The following is a 20,728-nucleotide window of genomic DNA, read 5'->3' as shown; positions in this document are numbered from 1 at the left end:
CTTAGATTTTCTGTGCAAACACGAGGAAATCTGCAGATGCTGGAAATTCAAACAACAACACACACAAAATGCTGGTGGAACACAGCAGGCCAGGCAGCATCTATAGGGAGAAGCACTGTCGACGTTTCGGGCCGAGACCTGTCCTGACGAAGGGTCTCGGCCCGAAATGTCGACAGTGCTTCTCCCTATAGATGCTGCCTGGCCTGCTGTGTTCCACCAGCATTTTGTGTGTGTTGTTGTTTAGATTTTCTGTGACTGGTTTGCAATCACATCTAAGAAATAATGGTATAATTATATTGCATACAAAATATTCAAAGTTATTTACATTGATGGACTATACACAAACATTTTGGTCACAAAATAACACCTGTAGAAGAATGAAGAGGTCCATTTGTTCATGTTGGATTTTTTTTGGGAGTGAATAAAGTCTTTCTGAAGTCTTTTTCTATATTGCGAGCCTGAGCACCCTGAGATTGAGAACAAATTTTCATTACCTAGTGCATATACAGATTATTTATTAACAAAATCTAGAGGATAAACAAATATATCTTCATTTCCCAAAGAACATATTAATTCTTTCAGTTTGTTGGTCCCTTCATTAAAGTATCAATCATTTAACATCGCATCACGTTGAAGATTGTTTCGTTTTTCAGATTGATGAGTGCTTTAGAAAGTATTATTTATCAAGTATTGGTTTAAAACATTCTACTCAGTAACCTTATCAAAACGAAGGTAGCCATCCCAAAGCTGCAGGAGTGACATCATCAGAATATGCTTATAGTTCTTACTTTTTGTATAATATACTTTATAACAACCTGCCTTTGCTATAACCTTTCACTCTTGGGTAATGTTAAGAAAGATTTTTCCTTAAGGGATCTTCAGACTGTAGAAAGCTTCTCAATTTTCGTAAGTGGGATATTTATCATCGCATTACTTTCATGTTGTCCGTTGGATATCCCCTCTAATGTCTTGCATTTAAGGCACCCAACTGAGAACTTCGTTCCCATCTCTGACACTCCTTAATGACATCCCCGAGAGATCTGCTAATTGTTGTTAGAGAGCCATATTTCTTCTGCTCAGAAATGTGTTTGGTTGATAACCCAATTTCTTGAAGGAACTCAGAGATTTGTGAAGGTAAACTGTAGATGGGCATTTTATTAAATATCTCTGGTATGCATGTTCTGTTCAAAAGACCTTCGAAGTATGCGACAACGTATGTTCCAGAAATATTCCCTTTAGTGATATCAGGAAGCACGCAGTTTAAGGAGGCCATAAATCCATCATATGGGTCATGCATGGTTTCAGAATTCCCTGTGGAATTTAACAATTCATTATATTTTATACTGGCACCCTTGGAAAAAAGGATGATGATTTTTCCACCTTCTTCTAAAATCTTAATCTTTTGAGAGTGGAACCATGCCAAAGGGCCTTGAATGCCGATTTCTCTACGTTTCCATAGGTCCACAACTACTTTGACATTTATGTTGACCAGTGCAGAGGCAAAAGTGTTGACTAGCTCTTCAAACCTCCTGTGATCTGCTGAATACAGTAGAAGGAGCGTATCTCGAGAACCTGGAAAGCAGAAAGCATTATATTACTACAATACAATCAATGTGGAAGTGTATATATGGCTGCATTTCCAGCCAGATTTTGTTGGGTTGGCATCTGTGAAGGAACTTGTCTGGGTTCTTTCCTGGGTATGGTTAGACTCACCTTCCAATTTACTCCAAGCCCTTTTAGTCTATAAAATGAACACTATATAAAATATATGTCTTAGTTACGTGTGACACATCCTACATATATTTTCTGTACAAATGTGGTCAATATTCTCTTGCAAATTAATTTACCTAGAAAGAAATTCAATTTTTTGCATATCACAAAGTGTATTTATTCAGATGTGTTAATTGGCTTTGCTAGTAACCTTTTGGAATAACTTAATTGCAAAAGTAAATGGAATTGAAAGGCTCTAAGTTGCAAGGGTATGGGGAAATAAGAAACACAACAAAATCTGCAGATGCTGGAAAACCAAGCATCACTGGAAGAACTCAGCAGACCAGGCAACATCTATGGAAAAGAGTACAGTCAATGTTTCAGCTGAGACCCTTCATCAGGACTGGAAAGGAAGGGGAGAAGTCAGAGTAAGAAGGTGGGGAGAACAGAGGAAGTACAAAGTGGCAGGTGATAGGTGAAACCAGGTGAAGTAAAGAGCTGGGAAGCTGATTGGTGAAAGAGATAAAGGGTTGGAGAAGGGGGAATTTGATAGGGGAGGATAGAAGAGCATGGAAAAAAAGGGAAGGGGTTGGTACACCAGAGGGGGATGATGGGCTGGTAAGGAAATAAAGTGAGAGAGGGAAACAAGAATGGGGAATGATGGGGGTGGCAATTACTGGAAGTTCGAGAAATCAATGTCCATGTCATCAAGTTGGAGGCTACCCAGACAGAATACGAGATATTGCTCCTCAAACCCGAGTGTGGAGGTTGGGACACTGCTTCTCCGAGCACCTACACTCCACCTACCAGAAAAAGTGGGATCTCTCTGTAGCCACATTTCAATTTCACTTTTCATTCCCATTTTCATATGTCAGTCCACAACCACCTCTACTCCCATCATGAGGCCACACTCCGTTTGGAGGAGCAGCACCTTATCTTCCATCTGGGTAGATTTCAACTTGTTGACATGAACAACGATTTCTTGAACTTCCAGTAATTGTCCCTTTTCCCCCTCTCACCTTATCTCCTTACCAGACCATCCCTTCCCTCTGGCGCTCCTCCTCCTCCCCCACTTCCCTTTCTTCCATGGTCTTCTATCCTCTCCTCCAGCCCTTTATCTCTTTCACCAACCAACTTCCCAGCTCTTTACCTCATCCCTCCTCCTCTCCTGGTTTCACCTATCACTGACCACCTTGTACTCCTTACTCCCCTCCTCACCACCTTCTTACTCTGACGTCATCCCTTCCGTTCTAGTGCTGACGAGGTGTCTTGGCCCAAAACATTAACTGTACTCTTTTCCATAGATGCTGCCTGGCCTGCTGAGTTCCTCCAGCATTTTGTGTGTGTTGCCATGGAAATAACAAGATAGAGAGTGAGTCTAATGGGATTTCTCTCCTGAAACTCGTACAGACATGATAGGCCAAATGGCCTCCATCCATATTGTTTAAGCATAAAATTTACCTGAAGTTGTTGCATTATAATCCCACTTGATCATCCTTGTGCAACCTGCAGGGAAAAGATCAGAATCTAGGTTAAGGTAGCTGGCACAAAGGGACCAATAAGCACTGAATATAACCAAACTTATTTTGTGTTAGATGGAGGAGTCATTGTGTGTGTTTGTAATAACTACCATTGGTTGATATACAATATTACGTACAGGGTAGTAAGGCTAACAACTAGATAGAGATGGAAGACAAAATGGATGAACCACTATTTCAATGAATGTGAAGTTACCTTGGAAGGGATTAAGAAGAGAACTGTAACACTAACACTATAAACTAAAGACAAGGTCAAAACAGATGTACTCTGAAGCAAGCGAGTGACATGGTCAGCAAAGCACAATAAAATATTAAGATGGGGCCAGGAATTTTTCCCAACTCACTTTTCTTCTAACACATGACCACCAGCTTACAGCCACGTTCTCACAATACGCAAATTTGCTCTGTTCTGTGTTGCTGCACTGAGTTTCACAACGGATTGTTTACATTGTACGTTGTGGGCTATCTGCCTTGGGTTTAGATTAGGAGATGGGATAGCAATCCCAGCATTTATTTATTTTGACTGATTGCTGTGAAGTAACAATTCCCATATTTCTATACAGTGGATTCAGATTAATTGGAGCAGCCATTTATTTGGGACCCTACATGCTGCTTAAGTGAACTGTTCTTAAATAGCATCAGTTGTGTGTGTTTGTGTTCAAAAAACAGTGATTTTTGTCACTGATAGTTGGCGAGAAATAAGCAGTAAAACAACTTGGACAACACACAGAAAATGCTGGTGGAACACAGCAGGCCAGGCAGCATCTATAGGGAGAAGCACTGTCGACGTTTCGGGCTGAGACCCTTCGTCAGGAATTGTTTTGCGCTCTACAGTTTCAAACACACAGGCTTGGAAATACCAGAAGCAGCCAGGAGTGAAAATGAAAAGATTTCACTACTTCAACAAGTTAGGAACTATGAAGGCATTGGTGATCATTTTGAATGTTACAATGAAATGGAGATTTGGAGAATGCAGTTGCAGATGGCATTGTATGAAAACAGTCCATTACCTGCATGTGCTGATTTTATTCATTTACAGTCAATCAAAAGAACGTGGCAGTGTACCCTGGATGAATTCCTCTGCCCATAGCTACTCAGAACTAATATAACGTTTTATAACTGAGGAAGTGTTGGTAGAATTCTAATTTGTTCTGTATTTCATTTAAATACGTAAAATTGTTACTCAGTTAAATGTTAGTTTGCCTTATTTATACCTTTTAATTATTTCCATGAAACTTCAGCTAATTGTGGCAGCCGTCTAATTGGGCCAAAATGCACTGGTCCCCATGTGTTTCAATTAACTGGAATCCACTATGTATTATATGACATTTATAGATTTAGCAAAAGTAAAAGTTCAAGTTTAATTGTTATTCAATCATACATGAATACCCATAAATACAGCCAAATGAGACAGCATGACTCTGGGGCCAGTTTGCAAAACACAGAACCAACAGTCACACACAGTACGGCACATATAAGATATCAGTAAAATACAGTCACACAATAAAACAAAGTCCAAGGCCCTGACCCCGTGAGCGTTGCAGGAGTCTGCAGTCGAACAACTGGTGAACACAGGGGCAGGGGCAGCACCAACTTCAGCTTGGACGCCATGCCACACCGTCTCTATTGGAGTGTGGCGACTCTGATGCCTTCTCCTGGGCGGCTGTGAGCAGCTGACTCTGCAGCTCGAGGCCTGGCCCTCACTGCAGCTGAGGTCATGCAGTTCCCCTGCCGTCCACCAGTAAATCAGTGAATTGGACTTGCAGCATTTCACATTATCCATGTTCAGCAGTGTCGTCTGATCACAAAAAAAGCAACTGAGACGATCACTCGCTGTCAGACTGCACCGCCTCCTCTGACACCTCTCGGACTTAGGCAACAGCACAGTCTGCACCTTCACATTCTCTGCCAACAAGCAATTCATTGATGGGGTAGGCCTGCAGTACTTTAAGTTCTTAATGTTCAGCAGGGTCTTGTGATCATAAAAAATGTTAAAAAAGGACAATATCACCTTTGGTTGACCCCATAGAACCCTCTGCCATCCAATGCACCACCGTCTTACCAAAAGTTATCTTACCAAAGTGATGCTCTGAGCAAATTTTTTGTTTTCTGATGTTGTAAGGAAGAGACATGGAGATTTGCAACTCATGAAGGCCCACCTAATCATATTCCTAAGCCCTCATATTCATATAGCATCTTTCATGACAATTGCATGCTTCAGAACATTATGTAATTAAGTTCTTATCAGGCAAAGCTATAGCTGTAATGGAGGAAATGCTGCAGCCAATTTGCATCGAATTTGGTGCCACGGACAAAGTTAAGCAAGTCGACACTCAATCTCAGTTATGTTGGGGGATTAATTAAATATTGTTAATATTAAACACTTCAAAGATCTCACCAGCTGCTTTTAGAAAAAGAGCCGCAGAATCGTTTAAATCCATGAGAAGTTCAGAAGGAGTCTTGATTTATCTAAAACATTCCCATACTGTACTGCAATGTTAGATTCTGTTTTGTGTCCAAGGCCCTGAACCCAGATTTGAATCCACCACTGGCTGACAATTAAATCTTAGAAGTGTTTGGCTGTCGAATTACCTTTGCATCTGAATTGACTTAACAATGTGAAGTGACAGAATGTGTCACTGCAGTGACAGGGAAGCCCTACAATGGGTATTCAACACTGCCCAGCACATGACTGGAAGCAGCCTACCCATCACCAAGGACAGATACACAGAAAAGTGTTGGAAAAGGGCCAGTAACATCATAAAGGATCCACCCACCCTGCTCATGGACTGTCCGTCCCACAGGGAGGTTACGCAACATCCATACAACCACTGCCAGACTCTAAAACAGCGACTTTCCCCAAACAGTAAGGATGATCAACACCTCCACCCACTAACCCACCCCTCCACACTCCCAACCATCATTACTTTATCAGTCACTTCAGTAAGGCACTTCTGTGTCTAGTGTCACTTTATGGATATACAGTTAAAGATAATACCCAGCAATCTTCTGAGAAACACTTGGGGAGTCAAAACCCATTATGTTTTTAGGTGTTTCAAGGTTATATGACAGAAGATCAAATTCTAAGGTACACAGATAAAATTTAATTCTATCTAAATTTTATTCGTTCTAAAGTCATGAATTCTGTGCTTATTTTCCTTCACGTGTTCAAAATGATGAGAAGGTTCTCATTGATGAGTTACATTCACATGATGTCCATGTTTAACCTTTATGCCAAGTCTTCATAGCAGACTCCGCTTACCTTTAAGAAGTACTTTTTTGACCATAAGTATGGCAATCATGATTATAACCGGTATTAGTAATAATACCATTAATAAAGTCCATCGTGCTCTTGTATCTGCAAAATGAACAGAATAACCCAAAATAAGCGAGAAACACAGTTTAAAGTACTAATTAAAATTAATATAACTCTATGAACCCTGTACAGAGACTAAAGCACTGCCCAATTGAATGGTTTGGGGGAATATCTCTGAATATCTAGCTAGATTAATTGCGCATCTTACACCAGCCTTGAATACACGATGAAGGAAGGCACAAGGTATAAAGCCTATTTTGTGCAAAATCAACTGAGGCACCAGGCTAGAATCCATTTCAATCAGAGATTCTGCAGGTGCTGGACATCTGGAGCAACACACAGAAAATGCTGGAGGAACTCAACAGGTCAGGCAGCATCTATGGAGAGGAATAAACATTCGATACTTCAGGCCAAGTATCTTCAACTACAGTGGACAGAACTGATTTTGGTTGTAATAGCCTCTTGACATTGTCTTCAAAAATAGAACGTCACAGGATTGCTACAGTGATGAACCTGCATTCCGTATTTCTAAATATTCAACAAAAAGTAATGAGACAGAAATACTGTAGTTCACTTGATAGGTGGTCAGAAGAAATGTACCAAAATAAAATCCAATGATATTTTATCTGCAAATAATGAGAAAAATAATAACAAAGTACTTAGTGACCAAATGGACCTCAGCTCAGCTCAGCTCACCTACAACTCTGAGGACAGTAAGACAGAGCAGAATTAGCCTATTCAGCACATACTGTTCTGCCATTCCATCATGGCCGATTTATTATCCTTCCCAACAACATTCTCCTGCCTTCTCACCATAACCTTTTACAACCTGACTGATCAAGAACCTATCAACCTCCACTTTAAATCTACTGTACACCATGACTTGGCTTCCACAGCCATCCATTAAATGAATTCCACAGATTCACCACCCTCTGGCTAAAGAAATTCCTCCTCATCTCTGTTCTAAAGGGATGTCCCTCTATTCTGAAGCAATGTCCTCTGGTCCTAGACACCCCACTATAGGGAACATCCTCTCCACGTCCACTTTATCCAAGGCTTTCAATATTCAATAGGTTTCAATGAAATCCCACCTCTAATTCTAAATTCCACTGAGTACAGACCCAGAATCATCAAATGCTCCTCATATGTTAACGCTTTCATTTCTGGAATAAATCTCGAGAACCTCCCCTGGACCCTCTCCAATGCCAGCATTGGCTTTTCTTAGAAATATTGCTCACAATATTCCAAGTGCAGTCTGACCAATGCCTTATAAAGCCTCAGCATCACATCCTTGTTTTTATAGTCTAGTCATCTAAAAATAAATGTTAATATGGGATTTGCCTTCCTCACCATTGACTCAAACTGCCAGTGAACCTTTCAGGAATCCTGCACAAGGTCTCCCGAGTCCTTTGATGAATTGCCAATGTTATACAATTGTTCAGAAGCAGAAGTGATAAATCAAATAAATATTAATCAATTAATTTAACCTTAATGAAGGGCAAGTTAAAGACTTGCAGTATGAACATGGGCCTTTCGATCCTTCTGGTGTATGCCATTCGACATTCCCATCTAAGCTAGTCTGCTTTGCCTGTAGGTACTGAGTACATTATGGTTGTGAAATGAAATTGAGAGTAGCTCTGTGACAACACCACTAACCAAGCTGACTGGGCCTGCAAAGACGGTGAAAGTACCGTCATGAGTGAGGAACCTACCTATCCTCACCAGTGGCTCTACTTCATAAAGAGTTTGAGGAAATTTGGTCTGTTACCAAAGTCTCTAGCTCACTTCTACAGATGTATAGCGGAGAGCTTTTTGACTGGCTATATCACAGTCTGGTATGGAGGATACAATCTGTAGGATTGAAAGAGGCTGCAGAGGGTTGTAGACTCAGCCAGCTCTATCACTGACACAATCCTCTCCACAATTGAGGACATCTTCAAAAGGTGGTGCCTCAAGAAGGTGGGATCTGTCGTTATGGGTACTTCACCATCTAGGACATGCCCTTTTCTCATTACTACCATCAGGGCAGAGGGCACTCCTGAAGACACACCCTCATTCATTCAGAGACACCTTCTCTTCCACCATCAGAGAGATCTCTGAATGCTCCATCAACAGTATTCTTCTATTTATTTTATTTATTTAGTTCGTTTTTGCTAAATAGTATTTTAGCTATTTATTTAGTTTTTGTAACATAGTAATTTTTACGTCTTGCACTGAACTGCTGCCACAAAACAACAAATTTCATGAGATATGGCAGTGATGCCCAATGCCAGCAACATAATAGGCATTAAGGTTAGGTTAGGCCTGTGATAATAAACCTGTTTCTGATGCTAATATCCTTGATTGCTACCATTGTACACTGTTGTGTACAATGCAATCATTTCAAAGCTGATCAAGCATTTTAAAATAGGTTATCAATCCTGAAACATGGCCAGGCAAAGGATGAATGCTCTTGAACCATAATTTCCAACCTACTGGCCTGCATTTGGCCTCATTCTAATATCATCAATGTCAGCGGACCTGGCCAGACTGCATGACAAGAGCAGTTATCTATAAAAACATCCAATGCTGCTAGCTGCAAAAACTTCAAAACTTGCATACTGTATCTTGCAATAAAATGTCGTTAATAAATTACATGATACTTACATATCTCAAAGGGACACAGAGTGATTCGTGGAGAGAACCTCACATCGGATCGCCAGACCTGAAAGATACAGACCAGTTTGGATAAAGCACCGCTTGGCAAATTATTCAGTAGCCCACATATTTGATAGAGATGTTGAAATAAGCTCCAGACTGCCTTGGCACCTTCTGGAAGAAAGCCACAATCTGCCTCCATCAACGATGGGGTACTGGAAGATGATTTGGGATGTTCTGATGAGAGATGATGAGGTGTTACATAAATTGGACACTTTCTATACTAGAAGCATCCCAGATTTCTGACCATGATGGAAACAGTTTCCTCTAAATGGGAACAATTATATTTTACAATATAGGACTAGGGATAATAGACAATAGACAATAGGTGCAGGAGTAGGCCATTTGGCCCTTCTAGCCAGCACTGCCATTCACTGTGATCCTGGCTGATCATACACAATCAGTGCCCCGTTCCTGCCCTCTCCCCATATTCCTTGACCCCGCTATCTATAAGAGCTCTATCTAACTCTCTCTTGAATGCATCCAGAGACTTGGCCTCCACTGCCTTCTGGGGCAGAGCATTCCACATATCCACCACTCTCTGGGTGAAAAAGTTTTTCCGCATCTCTGTTCTAAATGGCCTACCCCTTATTCTTAAACTGTGGCCTCTAGTTCTGGACTCACCCATCAGCGGGAACATGCTTCCTGCCTCCAGCGTGTCCAATCCCTTAATAATCTTATATGTTTTAATCAGATCCCCTCTCATCCTTCTAAATTCCAGTGTATACAAGCCCAGTCACTCCAATCTTTCAACATATGACAGTCCCGCCATTCCGGGAATTAACCTTGTGAACCTATGCTGCACTCCCTCAATAGCAAGAATGTCCTTCCTCAAATTTGGAGACCAAAACTGCACACAATACTCCAGGTGGGGTCTCACCAGGGCCCTGTACAGCTGCAGAAGGACCTCTTTACTCCTATACTCAATTCCTCTTGTTATAAAAGCCAGCATGCCATTAGCTTTCTTCACTGCCTGCTGTACTTGCATGCTTGCTTTCATTGACTGATGTACAAGAACATCTAGATCTCGTTGTACTTCCCCTTTTCCTAACTTGACTCCATTTAGATAGTAATCTGCCTTCCTGTTCTTGCCACCAAAGTGGATAACCTCACATTTATCCACATTAAACTGCACCTGCCATACATTTGCCCACTCACCCAACCTGTCCAATCACCCTGCATTCTCATAACATCCTCCTGACATTTCACACTGCCACCCAGCTTTGTGTCATCGGCAAATTTGCTAATGTTACTTTTAATCCCTTCATCTAAATCATTAATGTATATTGTAAACAGCTGCGGTCCCAGCACCGAACCTTGCGGTACCCCATTGGTCACAGTCTGCCATTCTGAAAGGGACAAGTTAATCGCTACTCTTTGTTTCCTGTCAGCCAGCCAATTTTCAATCCATGTCAGTACTCTGCCCCCAATATCATGTGCCCTAAATTTGCCCACTAATCTCCTATGTGGGACTTTATCAAAAGCTTTCTGGAAGTCCAGGTACACTACATCCACTGGCTCTCCCTTGTCCATTTTCATAGTTACATCATCATAGTTACATAGTTAACATTGTGTATGTATATACATTATGTATGATGCACATTCTGTGGCGACGTTAATAGGTACACCTGCTCGTTAATGCAAATACCTGATCAGCCAATCATGCGGCAGCAATTCAAAGCATAAAAGCATGCAGGCATAGTCAAGAAGTTCAGTTGTTGTTTAGACCAAACATCAGAATGGGAATGAAATGTGATCTAAGTGATTTTGACTGTGGAATGATTGTTGGTGCCAGAAGGGGTGGTTTGAGCATTTCAGAAACTGCTGATCTCCTGGGATAGTCACACATAGCAGTCTCTAAATTTACAGAGAATGTTGTGAAAAACAAAAAAACATCCACTGAGCAGCAATTGTTAATAAGAGACGTCAGAGGAGAATGGGCAGGCTGGTTCAAGCTGACAGGAAGGTGACAGTAACTCAGAGAATCACTCCTTACAAAAGTGGTGTGCAAAAGAGCATCTATGAATGCACAACATGTCAAACCTTGAGGTGATCAGGCTACAGCAACAGAGGGCCACAGGCATGTACTCAGTGGTTACTTTCCGGGTGCAGGAAGTGCCTAATAAAGTGGCCACTGAATCTATATACGTACATCTAGAGCAAGATGACAACAAGGTTGGTCCATTCAAGGATAAAGGAAGGAGCATATTGTATGCTTGGAGGTGGAGGATGAGGATGAAAAACTAAATAGGAAACATAGAAAACCTACAGCACAATACAGGCCCTTCGGCCCACAAAGTTGTGCCGAACATGTCCCTACCTTAGAAATTACTAGGCTTACCTATAGCACTCTATTTTACTCAGCTCCATATACCTATCTAAAAGCCTCTTAAAAGACCCTATCGTTTCCACCTCCACTACCGTTGCTGGCAGCCCATTCCACACACTCACCACTCTATGAGTAAAAAACATACCCCTGACATCTCCTCTGTACCTACTTCCAAGCACCTTAAACCTGTGTCCTCTTGTAGCAACCATTTCAGCCCTGGGGAAAAGCCTCTGACTATCCACACAATCAATGTCTCTCATCATCTTACACACCTCTATCAGGTCACCTCTCATCCTCTGTTGCTCCAAGGAGAAAAGGCCGAGTTCACTCAACCTATTCTCATAAGGCATGCTCCCCCAATCCAAGCAACATCCTTGTAAATCTTCTCTGCACCCTTTCTATGGTTTCCACATCCTTCCTGTAATGAGGCAACCAGAACTGCGCACAGTACTTTGCATCAGTACTTATGAAAGAGAAGGATGTGGGCAATAGGGAGATCAGTGTGTTAATTTGCTACACATTTCAAGATAAATATTGGCTCTCTTAAAGAATGTGAAGGTGGGTAAGTCCCCAGGGCCTGATGGGATATACACCAGGTTATTGAGTAAGGCAAGAAATGAGATTACTGGGCCTTTAATGTCCCGTCTAGTCACAGGCCAAATCATGGAGGACAGGCGAGTAGCTAACGTTGTTGTATTATTCAAGAAGAGAAAAGGGGATAATCCTGGAAACTGGTGAGTCTCACGGCAATGGAAGGGAAGTTACTAGAGAAGATTCTTTGGTAAAGGATTTGGAAAACCACAGTTTAATTAGAGACATGGCTTTGTGTAGTACAAGGTGTGTCTTAATTGATTGAGTTTTCCGAGGAGATGAAGGCAGAGTTGTAAATGTAAGTAGTAAGATGTTTGACAAGGTCCATTATGGAAGACTCATCTATTGGATGATCCATATATTGGATCAGTAATGAATTGGCTGTTTGAAAATCAGAATTGGCTTGCCCATGGAAGACAGTGGCTGGAAGGACTTATCATTACCGGAGGTCTGAGACCAGTGGTGATCCACAGGGATCCATATTGATGCCACCTGACCAGCTTTATTCTTCAGTATTTTCTATTTTTTCCCCAGCATTTTCTGTTTGTTTCAGATTTCAACTGTCTTTTTTTTTTATTTTCAGTGCTGTAACTGAGCTTTGTAAAATGATTAGAATTAACTTCTCTAACATTTGACAAAGGAAGTATTTGGTATGCTGTTCTACCAAAGAATGGTAGAAACTAAACAGAGGAGAATATAGAACTTGATAAGATTAACAAAAAAAAGATACTTTTCAACAATATCTGCCATTGCAAGACCTTGCTTCCTTTCCTGTGCAGCCAGCTTTTAAACCATTTCATGAAAATATGAACCTAACATTTACTGGAAAGAGGAATTAAAATAAATCATATTGTTAACTAAGAATTTGTGCACCATAATCACTATTTCTAAGCACAAACAAACCATTTATACAGGATTTACAAGTCAGTGAATCAATTCAGAGAATCTTCCATGTCTGTATGATTCATTTCTTTAACAGACATCCTCATGTCACCTTTAGCATGTTCCTGGTAAGGGTCAAGAAGATTTCAGATGCGCAAAGGTACTAACCTGCAGGCAATCCTGTGAAATTAAGTCTATTTGCTTCATCCATTGGTTAATCTTTATTAAATGTGAAAGAGAAATATGAATTAACAAAAACCAGAATGGCAAACCATACGAGCTCCCCAGTCCCCAACTTACAGACACTCTCACCATGCACTGGCCTTTTCCATCTTTTATTGCTGCTCTTTCGTGTATTTATAAGACTGTTTGTTTTATTATAACAGTGCCAGTAACATCATGCAGTCTTGCATAAGCATGCACTTCACACTGTATGTTAACCTGTTATCTACAGGCACGTGCTGATTTTATTTTGTGACTGTATCTGGCTGGATCGTAACTAGATGTGCTGTGTGTGACTGTAAGTATTGTGTATTGCACCTTGGCCCCAGAGGAACGATGATTTGTTTGGCTCTATACATGTGAAATGACAAGCTTGAACTTTAAATAATACTTACAAATTAGCAAGTTGTTTATACATCAAAAATCTCATAATTGATCACTTCTACCTCTTTTCTTTCATTGATTCTATATGGCCCGTAGATAGATGGTGCTAACATATAGAGACAGATTGTTGTCTGCTAAAACAAACATTTTCCCACCAATGGGAAAGATTTACATGAATCAAAACTATGTTTTCTCATGATACCAGTGATTAAAATTCTGGGTTTTGATGCAGCACACAGTTTCAATCATTCTGTTAGCATTATTGATGATGCAATTGACCAGTATAGTGTAATATACTAGAAAAGAATAATTATCTACCAGTTTTTCAAATGAATTTTTGATTTTGATTGGGTGTTTGACTTTGAGAGGTTGACTCTGATTAGTCTGCCTGCTGGAGGTAACATACAAGTTTAGGACAGTCTGTAAGAATGCTGAGTTTCTGAAATGGAGGCCCCATTGTCTGCCTAATGACCACTTCTACCCCTTGATAACTGCTATGGGTTGACACAATGTCTTCTGTTTCCTATGATGTAACCACTGTCTGATTTTTGCTGATACTGTCAGGTTTATAAAGTCAGACTGCACCAAACTCAATCAAACAAGTTATGGGCAAGACTACCAATTGCAAATTTACCTGCTGTATCTCCTGCAGGAAATGTTCACATTTGTTTCTTTTCTTAATGCAGATCGAAAAGTTCATTTGATTTCTTTCATGAAGTATCTTCACAGTAGCAATGTTCTGTTTAATTTTTGACTCCAATCTCCACAAGGGTGAGGAATCTGAAAACGATCAACAAAAATCAGATCCAACTGTGCCCAAACATATTGTGATCATTGTGTTTTCATAGTTACTGATCCTAGGAGTGGCTTTTGCTCTAGTCTCGATATAACATGGTTCCCTGATGCTACAGCTATCTCTAGATAGAGAGATTTGGATATGTATATGGTTGAGAGGGTACAGAAGGCTATGGTCGAGGCCGATGGGTAAGTAACTAGCTTGGATTAGATGGGACAAAGGGCCTGTTTCTGTTTCTGTGCTGTGGCCCTTTATGAGTCAAAGTAGAAGTTAAAAATTGTGGCCTCTGCAGTTCCCCATTTTCTCATGGCACAGTATCAAAACATGTAAAAATATCCATTACAAGGAATTAGTGCTATCACAACATGTCAGAAGCAATTACATGTAATCTGTATTTTGTATACATATGGGGGTGGGGACATTTTCATCCCCCCGACAGCCTCTCTCCACTTATCAAGTTTTCTCCTTCTGCCTTAAAATTACTCAGAGATCCTGATTCCTCTGACTGCTGGGGAAGAGTTCCTAAGATTCATCACAATCGAAATAAATCATCTCATCAATCTTAAATGGCATCCTTTTAGTTTTAAGCAGTGATCCCCTTGTATTAAATTCTCCCAACAGAGGAATCATTTTCTCATATTTACCCTATCAAGGCCTCTCAAAATCTTATATACTTCGATTGTTCCCTCGCATTCATCTGAATGCCAAAATCTAGTCTTAAAAGGAAACATTGTTCAGTCTACCTAGTCCACTTGGCAGACAAGCAAATCATCTCCAAACATCTTCTGATACTTTATAATCAAAACCAAAACTATCCACATTACTACAGATATGGTCTCAATAATGTACATTATAACTTGTAATCACTACGATAACTACCTTTTGTGAATCATGCACTAGGATACCAAGTTAATTTCACCATTAAGACTTTGATGGTGAAGGCTTTGGTGACGTCAACTGGAATGTCTTTCATGATGAGGATGTCTCCAAGTTCATCCAGAAGTACATCGAGCAAATTGTCCCCCCAGAAATTGGTCAGGGTCTTTCCAGAACAGACACCCTGGATCAACAGTTGTGTGCGAGCAGCACTCGTTGCATGAGACAGGCGTTACACTGCCAGTAACCACCAGGAAATTTAAGGGGTTTGCAACAAAATCTTTACTTTCTAGTGAGTAACATCTATACAAAATGCCCGATCCTCAGGATCACTCTGCAGGTCCAAACATACAGCTGCTCTGTTTACGCCGAGCTCCATATCAATGGCAGCCAGTCAACACTCTACCCAAACATCCAAACTTCCCTGCACTCTCTTCTCCAAACAATCTCCCTATCAAGCTGCAGTTTAGTTCCATCTGTTTTATACTCTTCCATCATTGCTTGTAATCTCTGGACCACTTCTCCCTGTTGCAAATGCTTTCCTATCTCTACTTGTTGTCCTCTTCCTTCATTTTCGTTTCTTCTTAAGCCCATCACCCCTACTGTGGCATAGGCCTCCGAAAGCAGCTCCGCAGAATCATCCCTTCTGGGTTGATAGAAGGTTCATCAATCCTGTGGCTTCTGTTGTTACCACACAACCTCATATGTCTTCTCAGTGAAGATCCTTCCTCTCCCAGGAAAGAGTTGTTTGGAGTTTGGATTGGCATTTCTGTAGCTCTGGGGTTTTATGGGATGGGGTTGCCAGCCCCATGCCCAGCTCTCCTCCTTTTTCAGCCAGGCTTGTGACCCCTGTGCTGAAATTTTTGTTTTAGGTCACTCATTCTCCAATTGCCCCTTATTAGCACTCTCCCTATTGATGCCATCCATATGTTCAACTTTACGATGTATTCAGTTACATCCCCCCCTTTCCAACAGTATTCTTTATTGCTGCTGCTCTACCTCTCTCCTCAGTGTTCCTCAATAGCCAGTAGGAAAAGTCAAACTGCAGCTATTTTTTTTAAAAAGGGACGGTATTGAAATTGCAAATAAATAAGGAAAATGAGTGAAACTAAAATAGAGACAAGTACAATAATGAAAAGAATTTGAAGTGGTGTGTATAAACAAAAGTGAAAGTAAAGAGTGATGAAAGAGTATACACAAAACAAAATCCAACAAGGAAGAGTGAATGATAAAAAAGGATTTTGAAAAAAAACAGTGAAGGAAAATCAACCTGGAAATTCAAAGGTCTAAAAACTGTTAAGCCTGCAGCCCCCTCCTTTGTGAGAATCGCAAGATCACTGTTGGGTTGGGTCAGGGGACCCAGGAAATGAGAGAGAGACGTGCAGAATGCCTCGTTCCCCGGCGATGTAAAACTACGGGACATGGCCATTGTCTCTTGGAGACACATTTGTGGATTGAAATACTATACTATGTGGACGCCCTCAGGCAAAGTGGGCTGGGTGTGAAAGAGATTGCATCACCCCAACCTGATTGACATCTTCGACCCTGTGAGTCAGGATAAAAGAGGGTCTGTAGGAACAGCCCCTTCAGACGCACCAGAAGAAACGCTAGCGATCCCGTAATAGCGGGAAGCCATTTGAAGGAGGCCACGTGCGTTCAGTTCCGTTGCCTGGGTCTGGTGGCTGGTACCACGGAAAGCGGCTTTTAACTAACAACGGGGAAACCGACTCCCCCGACTCAACGGATTGGCATCATAAAAGACCTGGGCAAGTTTAAAACCGTCTCTCTTAAACCCAAAGAGCTGCAGCTTGAATGACAGTGACTTTTATATTTCCATCGGACAATACATTATCCCCTAGACAACGATAGAGCTATTTCTTATTGATTAATTATTATACCCGCGCTTTTAGAGTTAGTATTGAAGTATATTATCTGTATGTTTGCATTGATATTATTTTGTGTCTTTTTATCAATAAATACTGTTAAAAAATAGTACCATCAGACTTCAACGGACCTCTCTATCTTTGCTGGTAAGTGACCCAGTTACGGGGTACGTAACAAAAGAAACATATTAGTTCACTGCTTTGAGTCTCAATGGTTCAGTACCATCAGGGTGTATACGTAATCTCAGCCAACATCTTTCATGTTCTAAACTGTAATATTTAATATGTCTTCAAAAACACAAATGAATGACAATGATACTCACCACTGCCAAAAGGGCAACTAAGATTGACATGCTTCCCGGAGAGAACCTAAGTTAGAAAACACTATTTTAGAAGGGAAAAGAGTCAATTAAAAACACACTTGTCAAAAATTACTGAGTTGTGACTGTTCTCTCTAATGGCCTTTGAAGTATTATATATCAAGTGTTTAGTTTCATTACTTATTTACAAAGTCCCTTGGGGTTTCAAAGACCAGGTACACCCTGTTTAATTTTGTTCTTTCTATAGCAACCAAGATGATAAACAAACACTGGTTCAAGGGAGTACCTTGTACTTCTATTTAAAATTGCATGATACACAACTAAGACAGTAATAAGATGCATCTTGTATAAAAATTTATTCACTATCAGATAGTAAACATATTCAGATTCCCTGTTAGTGTTGCAAACCAACCTCCCAAAAGGCACTTCCCAGGACAAAATATTGTGGCAAGCATTTGGTCCATAATGACGGACCAGGAAGCTTGTTAACTTAACACTGCTTTATTGTGATAAACTCAAAACAGACAGGGCACCATGACAGGGAGTGAACCCAAACAGTGTCATACAGACAGGGGAGGTGACTTCACATACCAGGTTACAGTCAGGGTGACCCACAAATACACAAGTGAATAACTGTATAACCCAAGCTAAAATGTAACAATAAATGAACTGGAATTTCCCACCATAATCCCACTAAAGAAGTTTAATACATAAACAATAAACAGTTCTGATCATTAGAAATGTAGGGGCGGGTTGTCGATTACGCACCCCCCCCACCCCCACCCAGGGCTTCACGCTAGAACAAAGAACACAACGCAGGACAGGCTCTTTGGCATAATATGCCAGTACCAGGCACAATACCAAACTAAACTAAATCTTTTAACTGTACATGATCGCTGTCCCTGCATATTCAAGTGTCTAACAGGCTCTGAGGTTCCGCTACTGTCTAACATACACTGTACATGATCGCTGTCCCTGCATATTCAAGTGTCTGTCTAACAGGCTCTGAGGTGCCGCTACTATGTCTGCTTCTACCACTACTCCAGCACATCCCACTGTGCTAAAAAAAACTTGCACAATACATCTTATTTCAACTTCCCCTTTCTCAGCTTAAATACCTAGCCAGTAGTATTTAACATATCTACTCTGGGGAAAAAAAGATTCTGTCTAACTGATCTACAATTCTCATAATTTTATAAACTAAAATCAGCCTCCAGTGTCCAAAAGAAAACAATCCAAGTTGTCCAACCTCTACTTATACAGTAGCATTCTGGTAAACCTCTTCTGCACCCTTTCTAAAACTTCCACATCCTTCCTATCATGTGCCAACCAGAATTGCACATCACAAAGTGCAGCTTACCCAGCTCAAAGTAAAGCTGCAACATTACTTTCTCATCTGTATACTCAGTGCCTCAACCAGTGAAGGCTAATATGCTGCATGTCTCACACTTGCTCAGATGAAGGTCCATCTGCCATTTCTCCACCCACTGGCCTACTGTACATCCTATGAGCAAATAAAATTGAAACCGAGTCACATGTGCAGTTCGGGCAGTCAAAAGCTCAGTTGAAGTGGTATGTTTTCAGAAACTTTTTAAATAGATAAAGAGGTGGATATATTTATGAGGAGAACTTCAAAGCTTGGTGCATGGAAAACCAGAATTTGAAGAGGTCACAATCATAGCACATTGCAGCCCAGAGGTGTTTGTAGCAAAAAGGAGGGAAGTAGGGCTTCCCAATGTTTTTTATGCCATGGAGCCTTACCATTAACCCCAGGCTGGGTACCCCTGGAGAGGTAAGGGGGAACAGCTATAGAAGGATTATAGACCAAGGATAATTTAACATGCCAGAATTGATAGATGACAGGACAATGTGATCAAGCAACAGAGTAGTGAAGAAGGTGCGGAATGAGCTGTGGTGTGGCCGGCAGAGATTTTAATATCCTCATGTTGATGAAGAGGCCGACCAGGAGAGCATTGCAATGGTCAGATCCAGCAATAACAAAGGGGCATTTCAGGCACAGATGAGCTGAACCAGGAGTAGAGTCTATATGTTCATCTTCTGTGATCACTTCAGTTTGTGTCCTTTATCATTGTCCCTCTACCTCCCTCCTCAGTTTCCCTTTGAAGAACATTGATAAAGTCTGTTCTTTTATTCTCTTTGGAATATTTATATTACGAGGATACTATTTGGATAAAGGAACATTGTACTTCCTGTTTACATTAGCTACACTTCCATATACTTTGCAATAATTATCAGTGTTAGGTCATCTAGCCCATGCACATTTGTTAAATCCCATCAAATACACTTAATCTGAAATGTAAACATGCAGTGCAATGGCAACCGAAATGTAAACACTAATAGCAAATAGAGTAAATAAAATCAGAAAATATTTGCGTTTCATGAATAATGGTAAAAATACTAGGAATAAATTTGAAACAGCTTGCTATCCTCACTGATTCTATTGTGCTATATTATAGAATTGAATTGCATAGAAATGGGCTCTGACCGCTCACTTTGTGCACACCAGTGATGCCTTCTACGTAAATCCCATATGCCTACATTAGGCCCAGATCCTTCTCGGACTTTCCCTAACCAAATAGCAAAAACACATCCCGAGATGGACACCACCATCTGTGAGAAGAACCTAGCCTTCAGAGATCTAATCTCTCTAGATCTGGACAAAAAGATTCTGACTTTCTATCCTATCCACGTCCCTCAATTTTATAAATCTCTCTCAAGTCACTCCTTAGCCTCATAAGTTCCTGTGATTATAAACCTAGTGTATCCAACCATTCTTTATAATTACAGCCCTCTATCCGGGCAACTCCCTCTGCATTCTCTCTAATGCTACCATTGCAATGAGGTGACCAGACCTGTACAAAATATATCAAGTGTTTTATGCAGCTGCAACATGACATCCCAATTCCTATACTCAATGGAAAGCATATCAAACACCTTCTTCAGTACCCTGTCTCCTAAGCACCCTGCCTTTTACAAAACCTGTTTACTGCAAATTGAATCAGAGTACCGCACCTCAACCGCTTCCATTGTGCCCCACTTTGTAGCTAATCTGCATTCCAATATCTATGACTTCACTGACATCCATGTGATCTGCAAATTAACTGAACATACCAATTCTCATCCAACTCATTTATATTGGTAAATTGGTTCACTATTGTCAAAT

General features: G+C 40.7%; 1 protein-coding gene across 1 annotated transcript in view; it reads right to left on the bottom strand.

Annotated features, from left to right (window-relative positions):
- Positions 1 to 202: 202 nt before the first annotated feature.
- Positions 203 to 20,728, bottom strand: part of LOC140742048 (interleukin-17 receptor C-like) — a 95,515-nt gene continuing 74,989 nt past the window's right edge. Inside the window, 8 exon segments of the mRNA XM_073072776.1 lie at positions 203 to 994; positions 997 to 1,572; positions 3,172 to 3,216; positions 6,511 to 6,606; positions 9,211 to 9,268; positions 13,232 to 13,282; positions 14,304 to 14,449; positions 17,548 to 17,593. Coding sequence (XP_072928877.1) covers positions 879 to 994; positions 997 to 1,572; positions 3,172 to 3,216; positions 6,511 to 6,606; positions 9,211 to 9,268; positions 13,232 to 13,282; positions 14,304 to 14,449; positions 17,548 to 17,593 — 1,134 coding nt within the window. The 3' untranslated portion in view covers positions 203 to 878.

The sequence above is a fragment of the Hemitrygon akajei genome, chromosome 19 (genome assembly GCF_048418815.1).
Source record: "Hemitrygon akajei chromosome 19, sHemAka1.3, whole genome shotgun sequence".
In the NCBI taxonomy this organism is placed as follows: Eukaryota; Metazoa; Chordata; class Chondrichthyes; order Myliobatiformes; family Dasyatidae; genus Hemitrygon; species Hemitrygon akajei.
This window is presented reverse-complemented; position numbering and strand designations above follow the sequence as displayed.